The 11,911-nt window shown below is 33.1% G+C and overlaps 1 protein-coding gene across 5 annotated transcripts; it reads left to right on the top strand.

The window, feature by feature from the left end:
- Positions 1 to 1,993: 1,993 nt before the first annotated feature.
- On the top strand, positions 1,994 to 9,993 carry LOC104102769 (nuclear transcription factor Y subunit A-10-like). Of its 5 annotated transcripts, none has more exons than XM_009610583.4 (7): positions 1,994 to 2,183; positions 2,698 to 2,932; positions 5,689 to 5,804; positions 5,902 to 5,973; positions 7,119 to 7,172; positions 8,582 to 8,719; positions 9,165 to 9,993. In XM_009610583.4, the coding sequence occupies exons 2-7, from the start codon at positions 2,755 to 2,757 to the stop codon at positions 9,573 to 9,575; spliced, it is 969 nt and encodes a 322-aa protein (XP_009608878.1). In that variant the 5' UTR covers positions 1,994 to 2,183; positions 2,698 to 2,754; the 3' UTR covers positions 9,576 to 9,993. The 5 variants fall into 5 exon arrangements, with proteins under 5 accessions (XP_009608878.1, XP_009608879.1, XP_009608880.1 ...); XM_009610584.4 differs by having other exon boundaries at positions 2,692 to 2,932; XM_009610585.4 differs by having other exon boundaries at positions 1,995 to 2,183; positions 5,701 to 5,804.
- Positions 9,994 to 11,911: the final 1,918 nt, after the last annotated feature.

Below are 11,911 nucleotides of genomic sequence, written 5' to 3'. Positions count from 1 at the left end.
CAGAAAACACATATGAGGATCTCATCCTTGTCGGGTTATCTTTGTCTCACTTACTGTTTGGAAGTCATTTATGATCATTTATTGCTCTATTATTATCTCAAGTTGTCTTCTTTAGTGCTACACATTAAAGTACTTACTGTAAAATATTATATCTGTCCTTGAATATTGTTATTGACTATGATTAACCTAATATTTTTACTAATCTAATTGTATAAAACTGAAATCTATTTTTTGGGTCATACACAAATTGTATATGGCGGTAGCATATCATTTCCTCTTTGACATGTATAATATATAATATAATGGTTGCGATAATAATATAAACATTTAATGACTAATGCAAATCTTTAGGTGATACTGTTATTTGAAATCATTAAAAAATCTAATTTAGCATATTATATGTCTAAAAAATTTGGACAAAATTAGATTCATGAACTTAATTAACCATTGTTTTTCAATTTATTCTATTGGTCTAGTGAGTTGCTTCACTCAACGTTATTTTTGCAAATTCACAATGGTCAATGTTATTTAACTGCTCGCACCACTTACCATGGACAGTTTTCACCATTCCTAGCTCATGGCACCATTTGTGGCACCATTATCACCCCTCCTCTTCATCACAATTCACAAATACCACTCTTTTACTCCCTTCCCTCTCTCATATAGAGTTTTTCTTTAATTATTATCAAAAGTTCAATGACCCAATTAATTTTGATTCGCGGGCGATCTGCCAATTAAAGGGTAAAGCGTTTCCTATCACGAAGTTCTTTACTATGCTGGATCGAATCCAAAACCTTTGAGTAAGAGTACTTGAAGGGTTCCAACCATCCCGCCATACATTTTAGTAGTCTCATATTGAGTAATCTAGCTGCTAGTATAGTCACTACTCGCTACAATAAAGCTTTCTTCTTATTAAGTACTGCAATCCAAAAATTAATGCATATTAGCTTTTAAGTAACTTCTGCAAGAGAACTTTTATCATCCACTTTAGTACTTTTCGATGAATTATTCCATTTCCAATAAAATTGAAATTATAATTGGTGAAACTAACACAAGATATGTCTACAAATATCAAAAAAAGCGATTAGTATAGACCAGCTACTTCTAGCTTCTATACTGGTCTTCATAATATCATTTATCCAGCAAAATCCAGGTACCCTTCCTTTTACCCGAATTAAAATATATACTCTATCGCCCTAAAAAGAAGAAAATACTAATAATAGCAACCCACTTGCCATAGTTGGAAAGTTGTGCATAATTTGTCTGATAAATAAAAGATTCACCTCAATCATCCAAAGCCCTAGTCATCCCCCACCCTCAAAATGTTCCACTTGGCTTTGTAAACAGTTAAGATAAATTTTTATGTCATAAAAAGTATTCCACACTTACGAGATTTCCATGGTTAATCCTTTTACCATCCACTAACAAATATCAAGTACTATCCACTTAAGTGGATTTCCTTTTCTCTCTTTTTGTTTTTTTTGTTTTTGTTTTTATACTAAAGTTCATAATGTCAAAAGGAGTTGAGCATGTTATTCTAAGGTACAAGTGTTAAAAGCATATGATACAATATTTAATACACAACAATTGCACTGACAACATTTTGAACTTTTTAAGATGGTGTGATCCAACCTTTCATTTTTTTGTAAATATACACACCACTTTTTGTAGTTGAGAATGGGTAGAAGTGGGAGTCATAGTAAGTGCTCCAAACTCACAATGCTTAATTCATATTAGGCCCAAAAAAGGGTTGGAAAAAATATAAAGATTAATACAAGAGTGTCGTCCGACCATCAATAAGATGAGTGAAATTATGATAAATCAAAATTTAAATTTCAATAAAAATAAAAAATATTAGGTGATTTAAGTCTTGAACGATAAAGTTATCTCTAAGTTAGATTAAAAAAAACGTACCAAACTTATTTTCTGCGAGCACATAAAACAAAGTGGTAGCATGAAGGGTATATTTGATTGGTCAGTGGCGTGTAGTTCCATTCCATTCCACTTGTAAACCATCCTGTTGCCGTCTCTCTCCTCTCTTTCTCTTTATCTCTCTTTCTCTTTCTGCTTGAAATTGTACCGACATGGCTCCTACCAAATGGGGTTTGTCTTCTTGACCGTACAATTACAGACGCCTTAATTCTCCTACTACTACTATTACTACGTATTACAACTACTTCTGGGTATGACACTCTTACTTCTTCTCCCTTCTTTTTCAAGAATATTCACTTTCTCTCTCTCTTTTCTTCTTTTGCCAATTCCTGGTTCATGCTTTACAACTCATGGATGGTTACATATTCTAATTTTTTTTCGGTCTTCATATACCGTTTCGTTCTTTTATCTGATAATTTTAGTTGTTTATGTGGGTTTCTTTCTTTTTTTTCTTTTCTGTCCGTACAATGATGAAGAAACAGATCAAGCTTATTTTTAAGAAATTCTATTTTACATATAGCAAGTTTCAAGTTCTTTTTTAAAAAAAAAAACTCTTTTTGCTAAATGCAGTAGCTTTTAATTCCATCCTGTCCTCCTTGATGATTTGTTTATTTCCGAATAAGATTATTGAATAGTGGGGTTGAGTTATATTATTTTATAAATTATGGATAAAATTCTAGAACTTCTCTTTTTATCTTGAGGAGGGCTAACTCTATTTTCCAGGGAAATTAATGAATATTGTTTGCTTTAATAATTGAGCTGCAGGAACTTCCCTTTAGATTTTCAAGAAAAAGGTGTGAATTGCTTTTGAGGTTTGCATTTATGACCATCATGCATACTCTATTTTCCTCCAAAGGAAATGAAGGGATTGTTCAGAATCCTGTTGCAACATTGTCCACTACTGTTCCTTGGTGGAGTAGTGGCCTTGTCTCTCAATCTTCATCGGCGGAACACTCTGAGTTGCCAAAGGGGAATGCAACTGAGTTCACTATTTTCTCTGGTACTTTCCTCTGCAATTTATCCTTCTTTTCTCTAATTTTTAGGATCTTTCTTGTTCATAAAATTATTGTCTTCTTATTTGGCATGTTAAGATGTACGTACTTCATTGTTTGGGCTAAAACAAACTTAATACTCCTATTTCATTTTATTTTGATATGTAAACAAACATAATATCTTATCTAAATAGTTAGTGTGCAAAAGACTTTTGATTAATTGCTTTTTTTAAAAAAAATGTTATTAATATTTTGAAAACTTAATGCTCCATTTCTTTTTAGTATTTCAACTTAATAATGTTGTTAAATTTATCTTGTTTCTTGGAGTCCAATCATTTGGTTGGTTGTTTGAGACAGAAACATGCTAGGTAAGACTTTTGAAAATTTGCTTTCAATACTTTATTTATATTGTCATTGATGTACCATTTCTTAGCCATAAAGACAAGCAGCAACCTCTTGTTTGAACATAGTAGCAATCTTTTCTTTTTCTTACTCCGTTTGAGCTTTACATTAAATGTCCACATGGGAAAAAAACAAAAGCACAATAAAGAAGGCCTTTGGTCTTATCACCAATTCTGTATGAGTGTTTATTGTGAGAGCTTATTTCAATAGTTGTACAGTCTTTTACTTTTGACATTGCTATTTACACAAAGACATGGCAGTTTAGCTAATTAATGGCATCCTTTAATGTGTACCAAAGTTGTTAAGATCAAATAATGGCTAGACAAAAACTAATCTTTATGCAAAACTTGTACTCCCCTGTCCAATTTATGTGGCTCATTTTTTTTTAAAATTTATTTCCAAAAACTTTTTACCTTTCTACATATAAAAATAATCTAACTTTTAAATTTTCATTAATGAAATGATTTATAACACATAAATATCTATAACTTTATTAGATTACGAACTTTAAAAGTCTTTATTTCTTTTTTAAGCTTTATTTTCAGTTCAATTATGCTCCATAAAACGGGATGGAGGGAGTACCTTTTTTTAGTCGTGTTATCCTTTTTTCACAACTGAATTATGTTTTTTTCAGATCCCTTGCTAATGAATCATTGACTGAACAGAATATCCAAAAGATAAATGTGCGAGTGGCTAATCTTAATTCTTATCCCGCGGAACTAATCACTAGGTTGGCTTTGGGCTATTGCATGTTGGTCATGACTCATGTCTTAATAGGCAAATTGTTCTTTGTATGATTTGCTGTTTGATAATAGGAAATTAAACTACATATACCTTTATTATTAGCGAATCATCCCGCATTTGTCTTTGATCCTAACAAAATTCTAGCATGATCTGATGATCATTCAACCAGGTCAAAATTTTGACACGTTGAATTCCGCATGTCGGAAAATGGTATAAATTTGCCGCTCTACTTTTATTTTTATTTAAGTATAATTAGAGACGCAACTAAAATTTTAAGTTTATGAATTCTGAATTCAAGAAGAACAATTTACTAAATTTTGGATAATTATTCATACATATTAAGTGGCTTTTCTTAATATGAATATAAGATATGTGCCAAAGCTAGTAGGTTTTATCGAACCAATAAATAGAACTATAGCTTCCTATAATGGTGGGTAATTTTAAAACAAAAATAAAGGTTAGAGGTTAAATTTGGATCTTTCCTTGAAGTATTTTGACACGTGGAATCCATTATGTCAAGAGTTTGATGTGTTCAAAGCTCACCAATTTACATTGGAGCTTCATTAGGACCAAAAGCAAGTACAAGAAATAACAATGACTTGAATGTACAATGGAGGGTAATCTCAAAGCATTTCTAATAGTAAGGAGAAATTTAGATCTTTCTTTTTGATTATCAATACTTTTAAGAATGCATCTTGAAAAGAACTTGATGATCTTGCCGTTTGTACCGCGATACAGGGTTGGAAGTTATTGTTTAATAATTCATGTATTTCTTTAGGACTTTCTTTTTTGCTTATCAAAAAAAGTCACAAAGAAATTCATTAATTCTTAGGTTAGTACTTCTTATCTCCTACTCCATGAACTGAGCAGATAAAATATACTATGCATTTGGGTTGAATTTAGTTTACAAATCCAATACTCCTTTTGAACTTGATAGGCACACCAAGAATTTTTTTAAGAAACATCAATCTAAATTCAACAACAACCCTGGGAGGCTAGTTTGTACGCAGACCTTACACCCTTACCCTACGGCAGAGAGGCTGTTTCCGATAGATCTTCGGCTCCCTCGCTCCAAGAACTCTCCACCTTGCTCTTGGGGTGACTCGAACTCACAACCTCTTGATTGGAAATGGAGGGTGCTCACCACTAGAGCAACCCACTCTTGTGGTGACTTAGTTAAAACATTCGCATTGTGGCCTTGTAACTTCAAATTTTGAAATCCAATTCTTTCTTAATTTATGTATTATCTGACAAAACGATATTTAGTACCAAATATGCTAGCTTGCTTTCTTTCATGAAACACTCAGTTCTTGCCCAACGTGAGATTACAATTGTTATTCCGAAAAAAGAAAACACTTATTTTAATTTTCTTCTGGTCGATAAAGTTCTTGTAACAAAATTCTTAACTTAGAATTTAATGTAAATGCAGAACTTGGCAAGAAAGAAAAAGAATTGGTAGTGCTTTTCCAATCATTAAAATAACAGACTCAATCACTAAGAATAAGCCAAAACCTTTGGGAGGACTGAGTAAACTTTTTTCATAGTTTTATTTAGTGAAATATTCAATTTGGGAGGATTTATCTTTTACAGCACACGTTTATAAAGAACATGTTGACAGTATCTCCTTCAGGTGATTGGAAATCTTCAGGATATGGGCAAAACCAATCAAACATTCAGGCTGTTGCTAATATGGACTATCGAGGTCAATTTGAGCTAGGGTTTGGTCAGTCCCTGGTAAAAGATTTCATCATAAAATCTCATATGTCATCACTAAATCTCAATTTTTGTGCTTACTCGTTCTGTTTATTTGATGTGTTCTTATATGTTGTAGATTTCTGCAAAATATCCTTACGGAGGAGAGCAATCCGTCGGATTATTTTCAGCTTATGGTCCTCAACTTTCGGTACTGCTTCTTTCTGATAGCACCAATTTCCAATCACTAGAGTTATGATGGTTTGGTGTTATATGCTTTCTTCGGAATTAGATGTACTCCTAAAAATGAAATAACATTGTTACTGTAGACATTTCTGCGTTGCTGTTCCATAACTAACTTTGATGGAGTAACAAACTTCAGCTTTGTAAGATCTTTTCAAACTTACAATGGTAATCAATATTAACTATGTGACAGTATGTGATCATATTTCCATCATTGATAAAATTGCCCAAATTTTGTTTAGCACATCATATGTAAGCGTGGTTGGACTCTTTAATGTGGTGGATTTGGAAAAGTTGCCAAAATTCTTCTTTCTGCTTGACTAAGAAGAAGGTTGACAATGTTTTTTGAAAGACACTAGAAAGTTCAAGAAATCTTGATTTATGCCCATTGATTTCGCAAGTTAGTTGGATCAATTGATTGATAAAGAGCAAAGTAATGTCCTTGGGTCTCATATTCGCTTCTTTTAACTGAATGTCTGTAGAAGCATGTAAATGCTGGTTGGGCTAAGATGTTTCCCAGATGGCACTGTAAGTTGGGCACTAATGTTGACCAATGGGTGTAACTTTTAACATCTGATATAATTGGTATGATGAAGTTTGTTCTCACAAATAGAGATGTTATAATGTGCCTCATGTGTAGAAGAAGCCACCTCTGTAGACATTCCATAATCTGAGAGTTTGAAGAAAATTGGTCCAATTTTTCACCTCAGTATTTCTTTTGGCTGAAGAGATACATCTCATACTTGTAAGCAGTTAAATAGATGAAAGTGCGTAAGAAGTCGCTCCACTGTATTTATACATTCCCAGCAAACAGATTCTACCATCCAATGTTGGAGGATAAGACTTTTAAAAGAGAAGTGTTTCCATTTCGCTCAACTACAGTCGGTCTTTTTGGGGTTTTTGTGAATTGTCCCCCTATTATGTACTTGCAAACAAAGGATTTAGCTTTTTATCTCTTTCACTTAAATTTTTGTGGTCATGACCTTGCCGCGTTCTGAGTCAGTAGAGAGGAGAGCCCTTTAAATACCTCTCGAGCATGCAACAAGAATTTTAATTGCTAAAATTTATCTGTGTCAGTTTAGCTATTTGATATGAGAAATCTTCCTTTACCAGCGCAATGTACAAAACTCAACAGTGAATGGGGCACAAACTCTTTATGTGAATATGGTGAGTCAAATTACAGCTACTTGCCCTACCTTAAAAACTAATCATTCATGATGAAATTTAGGGTGCTTTAGACGAGAATGGGTTACTTGTTAATAGAGGAGATGAACTCAACTGTAAGGAGTTATGGAAGTCAAAGCATTCTATGACTTGATTCATTTGCCTTACTGTATGAAAACGTACTTACCTTTTGTATTGAAGTAAAGAGTACCTGTTTTAGTTGGGGTAGTACAGCGTTTGGCGAAATACTTTATTAGATAAAAGGCATCAAAAATTGAAAGATTGATAATTTTATTTTGCAAAGAAACATTATTGGAATCACATTTGTCGCCCGTTGAGTTGAATTTGGAAAGAAAATTTTGCTTCCAAATTCATTCTCAAAATGTTTGCTTCCAAATTGTCACAACTGATAGGGCATAGCTATTTCTTTGGAACTATGGGTGAGATCCTCTAATTATTCGCTAATGACAATTCCCGGGCCACCATCTTGACGAGAACTGTCGTTTTGATCAAAGTATTTTCTTTATCCAGAAAATATTATCCTTATTTGTTGGTGACCTCTTCCTCATTGCCCCGGCGAGCTCTACTTAAGTTAATTATAAGTTTTCAATTGTTTTGGTAGAACACTAGGAAAATGGTCATGTTATATATGGTGTGTCACAGATACTGAACATTCAGCTGGTAAGCCAGTTTGATTCAGATGGAATTGTATTGCTTTTATCTGCTATCTTCACAGTATATTATGTTGTCACTATGTTTGATTCTGAATAAATATCAAAGTAGAATAAATGACAACCAAGTTCATTTGCTATATTATCATTTCTCTATAATTAAAGGAGTATAATATGTTGTGTCATTCTGTTCAAATGGTATTTTATTTTGCATCATAACCTTGTAATGAAGGTATTCTTATACTAATTAGCAAAGGAGTAAAGAAGAAGAGACTGGGATTATTCACCCATTGCGTCAAGTATAGTGGGAGAAGTGGTAAAGGATAAATATCTCTGGAGGAAAGTTTTCACCGTTCTTGAAAACATTGGAAGGGTAACTTGTCAACTGATTGAACTTATTTTCCTGGATTAATTCAGAGAATCATCTTACAACAGTAGCAGTTTCAAATAGTTGGCACAATTATGGAATAACAAATTAAAAGGTGGAACCTGAAATTTGTTTCGAGTTAATGCACAATTACTTGTAGATATGCAGTAACGGAAAACACGTCTTCTGATAAAATGTAATTGATCATGTACCTAGGCAACGTAGTTGGCAATTGTAGTGTAATTTATTTTTAACTCCCATTTGTGCTTCATTTCTGTAGATCTCCCTTAGTCATGCATATTGTATCAGACTCCTTCATACTGAATAATTTTGAGGCTCTGATATTCATAGAGTTCACTTCTCAAACATTCCAGGGCCGTGTTATGCTGCCGTTGAATTTGGCCTCTGATGAAGGCCCGATATTCGTAAACGCCAAGCAGTATCATGGGATACTGAGGCGTCGTAAGTCCCGGGCTAAGGAAATGGAGAAAAAAGCTCTTAAACCACGCAAGGTAATGTTTTATTTCTACGATCATGGACAGTGGATCTACATATAATCATGATATTTTATTTAATCTTCATCAACTATTTTAACTTGCAAGACCACCACGCATAATATGCATGATACAATTATATGAAAGGAAGTTTTTAAATGAAGAGCAGCAGTCCTGGCTTCTGATACAAAATTTTAGCCAACAGTTACCTCTCTATTCATAAGCCTGTGGGCAGTAGCACGGAAGCAAAAATTCTTTGTGAAATGGGTCAGATATTTATTCTGTGTTCAGTCTTCAAAATTTCACAAGCTATGGATTTTTCAAGTAGTACTCTAACTCTTGACCACATTCCTTGTCAATGTTGGGGTTGCTAAGTTTGCATTCACAGATGACATTCAGATTTTCGTCAAAAGCATGTGTAAACAATGTGGTTGCTGAATTTTCCACTGCTTAATGCTTACAGCCATACTTGCACCTCTCTCGCCATCTCCATGCAATGCGCCGACCTAGGGGCTGTGGTGGCCGCTTCTTGAACACGAGGAAAATGAATGGAACTATGAAAGGTGGAAAAACCACAGATACAGTTAAGACGGGTGACGTTTACAGTTTTTACCCCATTGGATCCCAGAATTCTGAAGTGCTGCAGTCTGATAGTAGCAATTTGAGCTCACCTAAAGAAACAACTGGCAGCAGGCTCTGCCATTCATCAGAGGTCACTAACATGTACTGTAGGAGAAATCTTGATCCTTTTCCATTTCAGGACCTGAGGCCTTCGGTCCAGCCAATACCTGACATGATGAATACTGGACATGGTATTCTCATGGCCGGTAAGTGGGTTTCAGCAGCAGATAGCTGCTGCAACCTCAAAGTTTGATAGCCTTGGCTGAGAACGGGGTTAGGTGTCACAAGTTGTTCCTAACCTCGTCCTTGCTGCAACCTAATGCAAATTCATCGGAATTTGATCTTACCAGCATTTGGTTGCTTGAAGGCAGTCATCCTTGGCTATCAATGGGGCAGTTCATCCTTGGCTAGCGTTAAGGCTGCCTCTTATCATTCTATTGCTATCGAGCAACATGGATGGTAAGAGGCGCTCCTTAATGCACTTTAATTTTCAGCATTTGTAGGATAAATAAACATCTTTTGGATAAGATGATGAAGACCCTGTCAATCGGGGCTGTGATGTTGCAATGTGTTTGGATTACTGTTGTGATTTTTGTTTGTGAAAATACAGTGATGCTGATTGAACTTGATCCAGATAATGTGCAAATTGGTGTGTTTTCAGACTGGGACAAGTTAAATGTTTATACTGTATTTTGTACATTGGTAGGGTAGATTTTGATATGTTTGCAACTGTCATGTCATTCATTGTTACCTTCTCATGATGCACTTTGAAGAACACTAATCTTTGACATATCTCGTGAGCTTCTATCTTTTGTTGGCTGCCATTCATTTAGGATCCTTAGAAACTGTTCATTGCCCTTGTTTTTTTAACCCTTTATTCGTCCATCAACCAGACTTATTCGCCCAGATATGCATACGATGGCCTTATTATCAGCACAGTCTACTCGCACCAAGCCCCAACAAAGTCTATGATTTTTCTACTAGTATTCTAGAGGTAATCTTTGTATTGTTGTACAAGTTGGAGTACAATGTTTGAGATGGTAGATTGATCAATTTTTTTCCTCTTTTAAGATTTAGTTTTAGCATTTCAAAATTATACTCCTTTTTTCACTTTTAGATAATTTAGCTAAAATGTTTTAGGTGTTTTTCCTCCAAATGTTTCAAACATTTAATGAAATACTACTGCTTAATTAAAGGGCGAGTTTGCTAGGCACTACGTGTAATTTGTTGTGAAGCAGGACGTTAGCCTCAAGGTACAGGACTGCTAGGACATGAGCGTTTGTTTGTTATCTATATATCTATATTATTATAAAAGCATGAATACAATGTCAGTTTACAAAAATAACCTTATAATATTAAACATGATAACTTATAATAAAAGGATATAACCGGAATTCTAGATATTAGTCTTATAATCCTATTAGTTTTAGGACATAATACTACACATTAGAAATCTTATATGATTACCTTTAGGAATCCTATTAGTATAATTAGTTTTGGGCGGTTTAATTCATATAAAATTGAACAAGTAAATATCTTTAGTCATGTAATCACATTACTTTTAGGATATACTTCTTAAAAATTTCTATTACTAATTTAATTCGAGAATGTATTATAATGTCCTATTACTAATTTAATTTGAGAATGTATTATATTGTCCAAATCTATTTAGAAAAAGGAGAGTCTATTTTATTATAAAAGCATAAATACAATATTAATATACCAAAATAGCCCTAAAATATTAAGCGGAAGAACTCATAGGGCTTCATAACTGTAATAACCTATTTTTGGACTACAATACTTTCTTTGCTAATTTTTAATATTTAAGATTTTAAAATTAATAAAATTTTGTCTATTAAATTCTTATTAAAAATATGTAGGAATGTTTAATAAAATTAATTTCATAAGAATCCTCCGTATTGGCAATATATTACCACTCCATAATGTCTAATACCAAAAAAATAATATTAAATGGACTGCATAAAGAGTTGAAATTGAGAAAAAAAATACTCCCATAATAATATATTTTTATACTCCCTCCGTTTCAATTTATGTGAACCTATTTGACTGGGCACGGAGTTTAAGAAAAGAGAGAAGACTTTTGAACTTATGGTGTAAAATAAGGTACATATTTTGTGTGGCTATAAATCATTGTATAATGATAAATTATTTCCAAATAGAAAAAATGGTCTTTCTTTTTGGCACGGACTAAAAAGAAAATAGGTTCACATAAATTGAAACGGAGGTAGTATTATATTTAATCTATTTTCCTACTCAAACAATATTTTTAATCAATTTTTCGTGTAATATTAAAAAATACCCAATTATTAAACAACAACTAAAAAAATATTTAAGAATATAAATGTGTGAGAAAGAGAAAAAAAATGGTTGGTAAGAGTCAATACCACTAATGATTCTTCAAACATAAAGATCTAAAAGTGAAATGTCATATCAATCTTTTACTCTTTGAAAATAAAATTTATAGTGGATAAAATTATAATTAAGATTAAATATTCAAAATAAGAGATGGACTAATATTAAGATCTGAATCAACATAGAATAAATTATTTTCTATGTTAAAACCAAATA

The sequence above is a fragment of the Nicotiana tomentosiformis genome, chromosome 1, assembly GCF_000390325.3.
Source record: "Nicotiana tomentosiformis chromosome 1, ASM39032v3, whole genome shotgun sequence".
NCBI classification, from domain to species: domain Eukaryota; kingdom Viridiplantae; phylum Streptophyta; class Magnoliopsida; order Solanales; family Solanaceae; genus Nicotiana; species Nicotiana tomentosiformis.
Note: the sequence above shows the minus strand (reverse complement) of the source record. Positions and strands in the feature narration are given on the sequence as shown.

Coding starts and splice junctions, on each gene's coding strand:
- LOC104102769 (XM_009610583.4), top strand. CDS start 2,755: ATGACCATCATGCATACTCTATTTTCCTCCAAAGGAAATGAAGGGATT. Junction 7,173..8,581: donor AAACTCTTTATGTGAATATG/GTGAGTCAAATT, acceptor CAAACATTCCAG/GGCCGTGTTATGCTGCCGTT. Junction 8,720..9,164: donor AAGCTCTTAAACCACGCAAG/GTAATGTTTTAT, acceptor TAATGCTTACAG/CCATACTTGCACCTCTCTCG.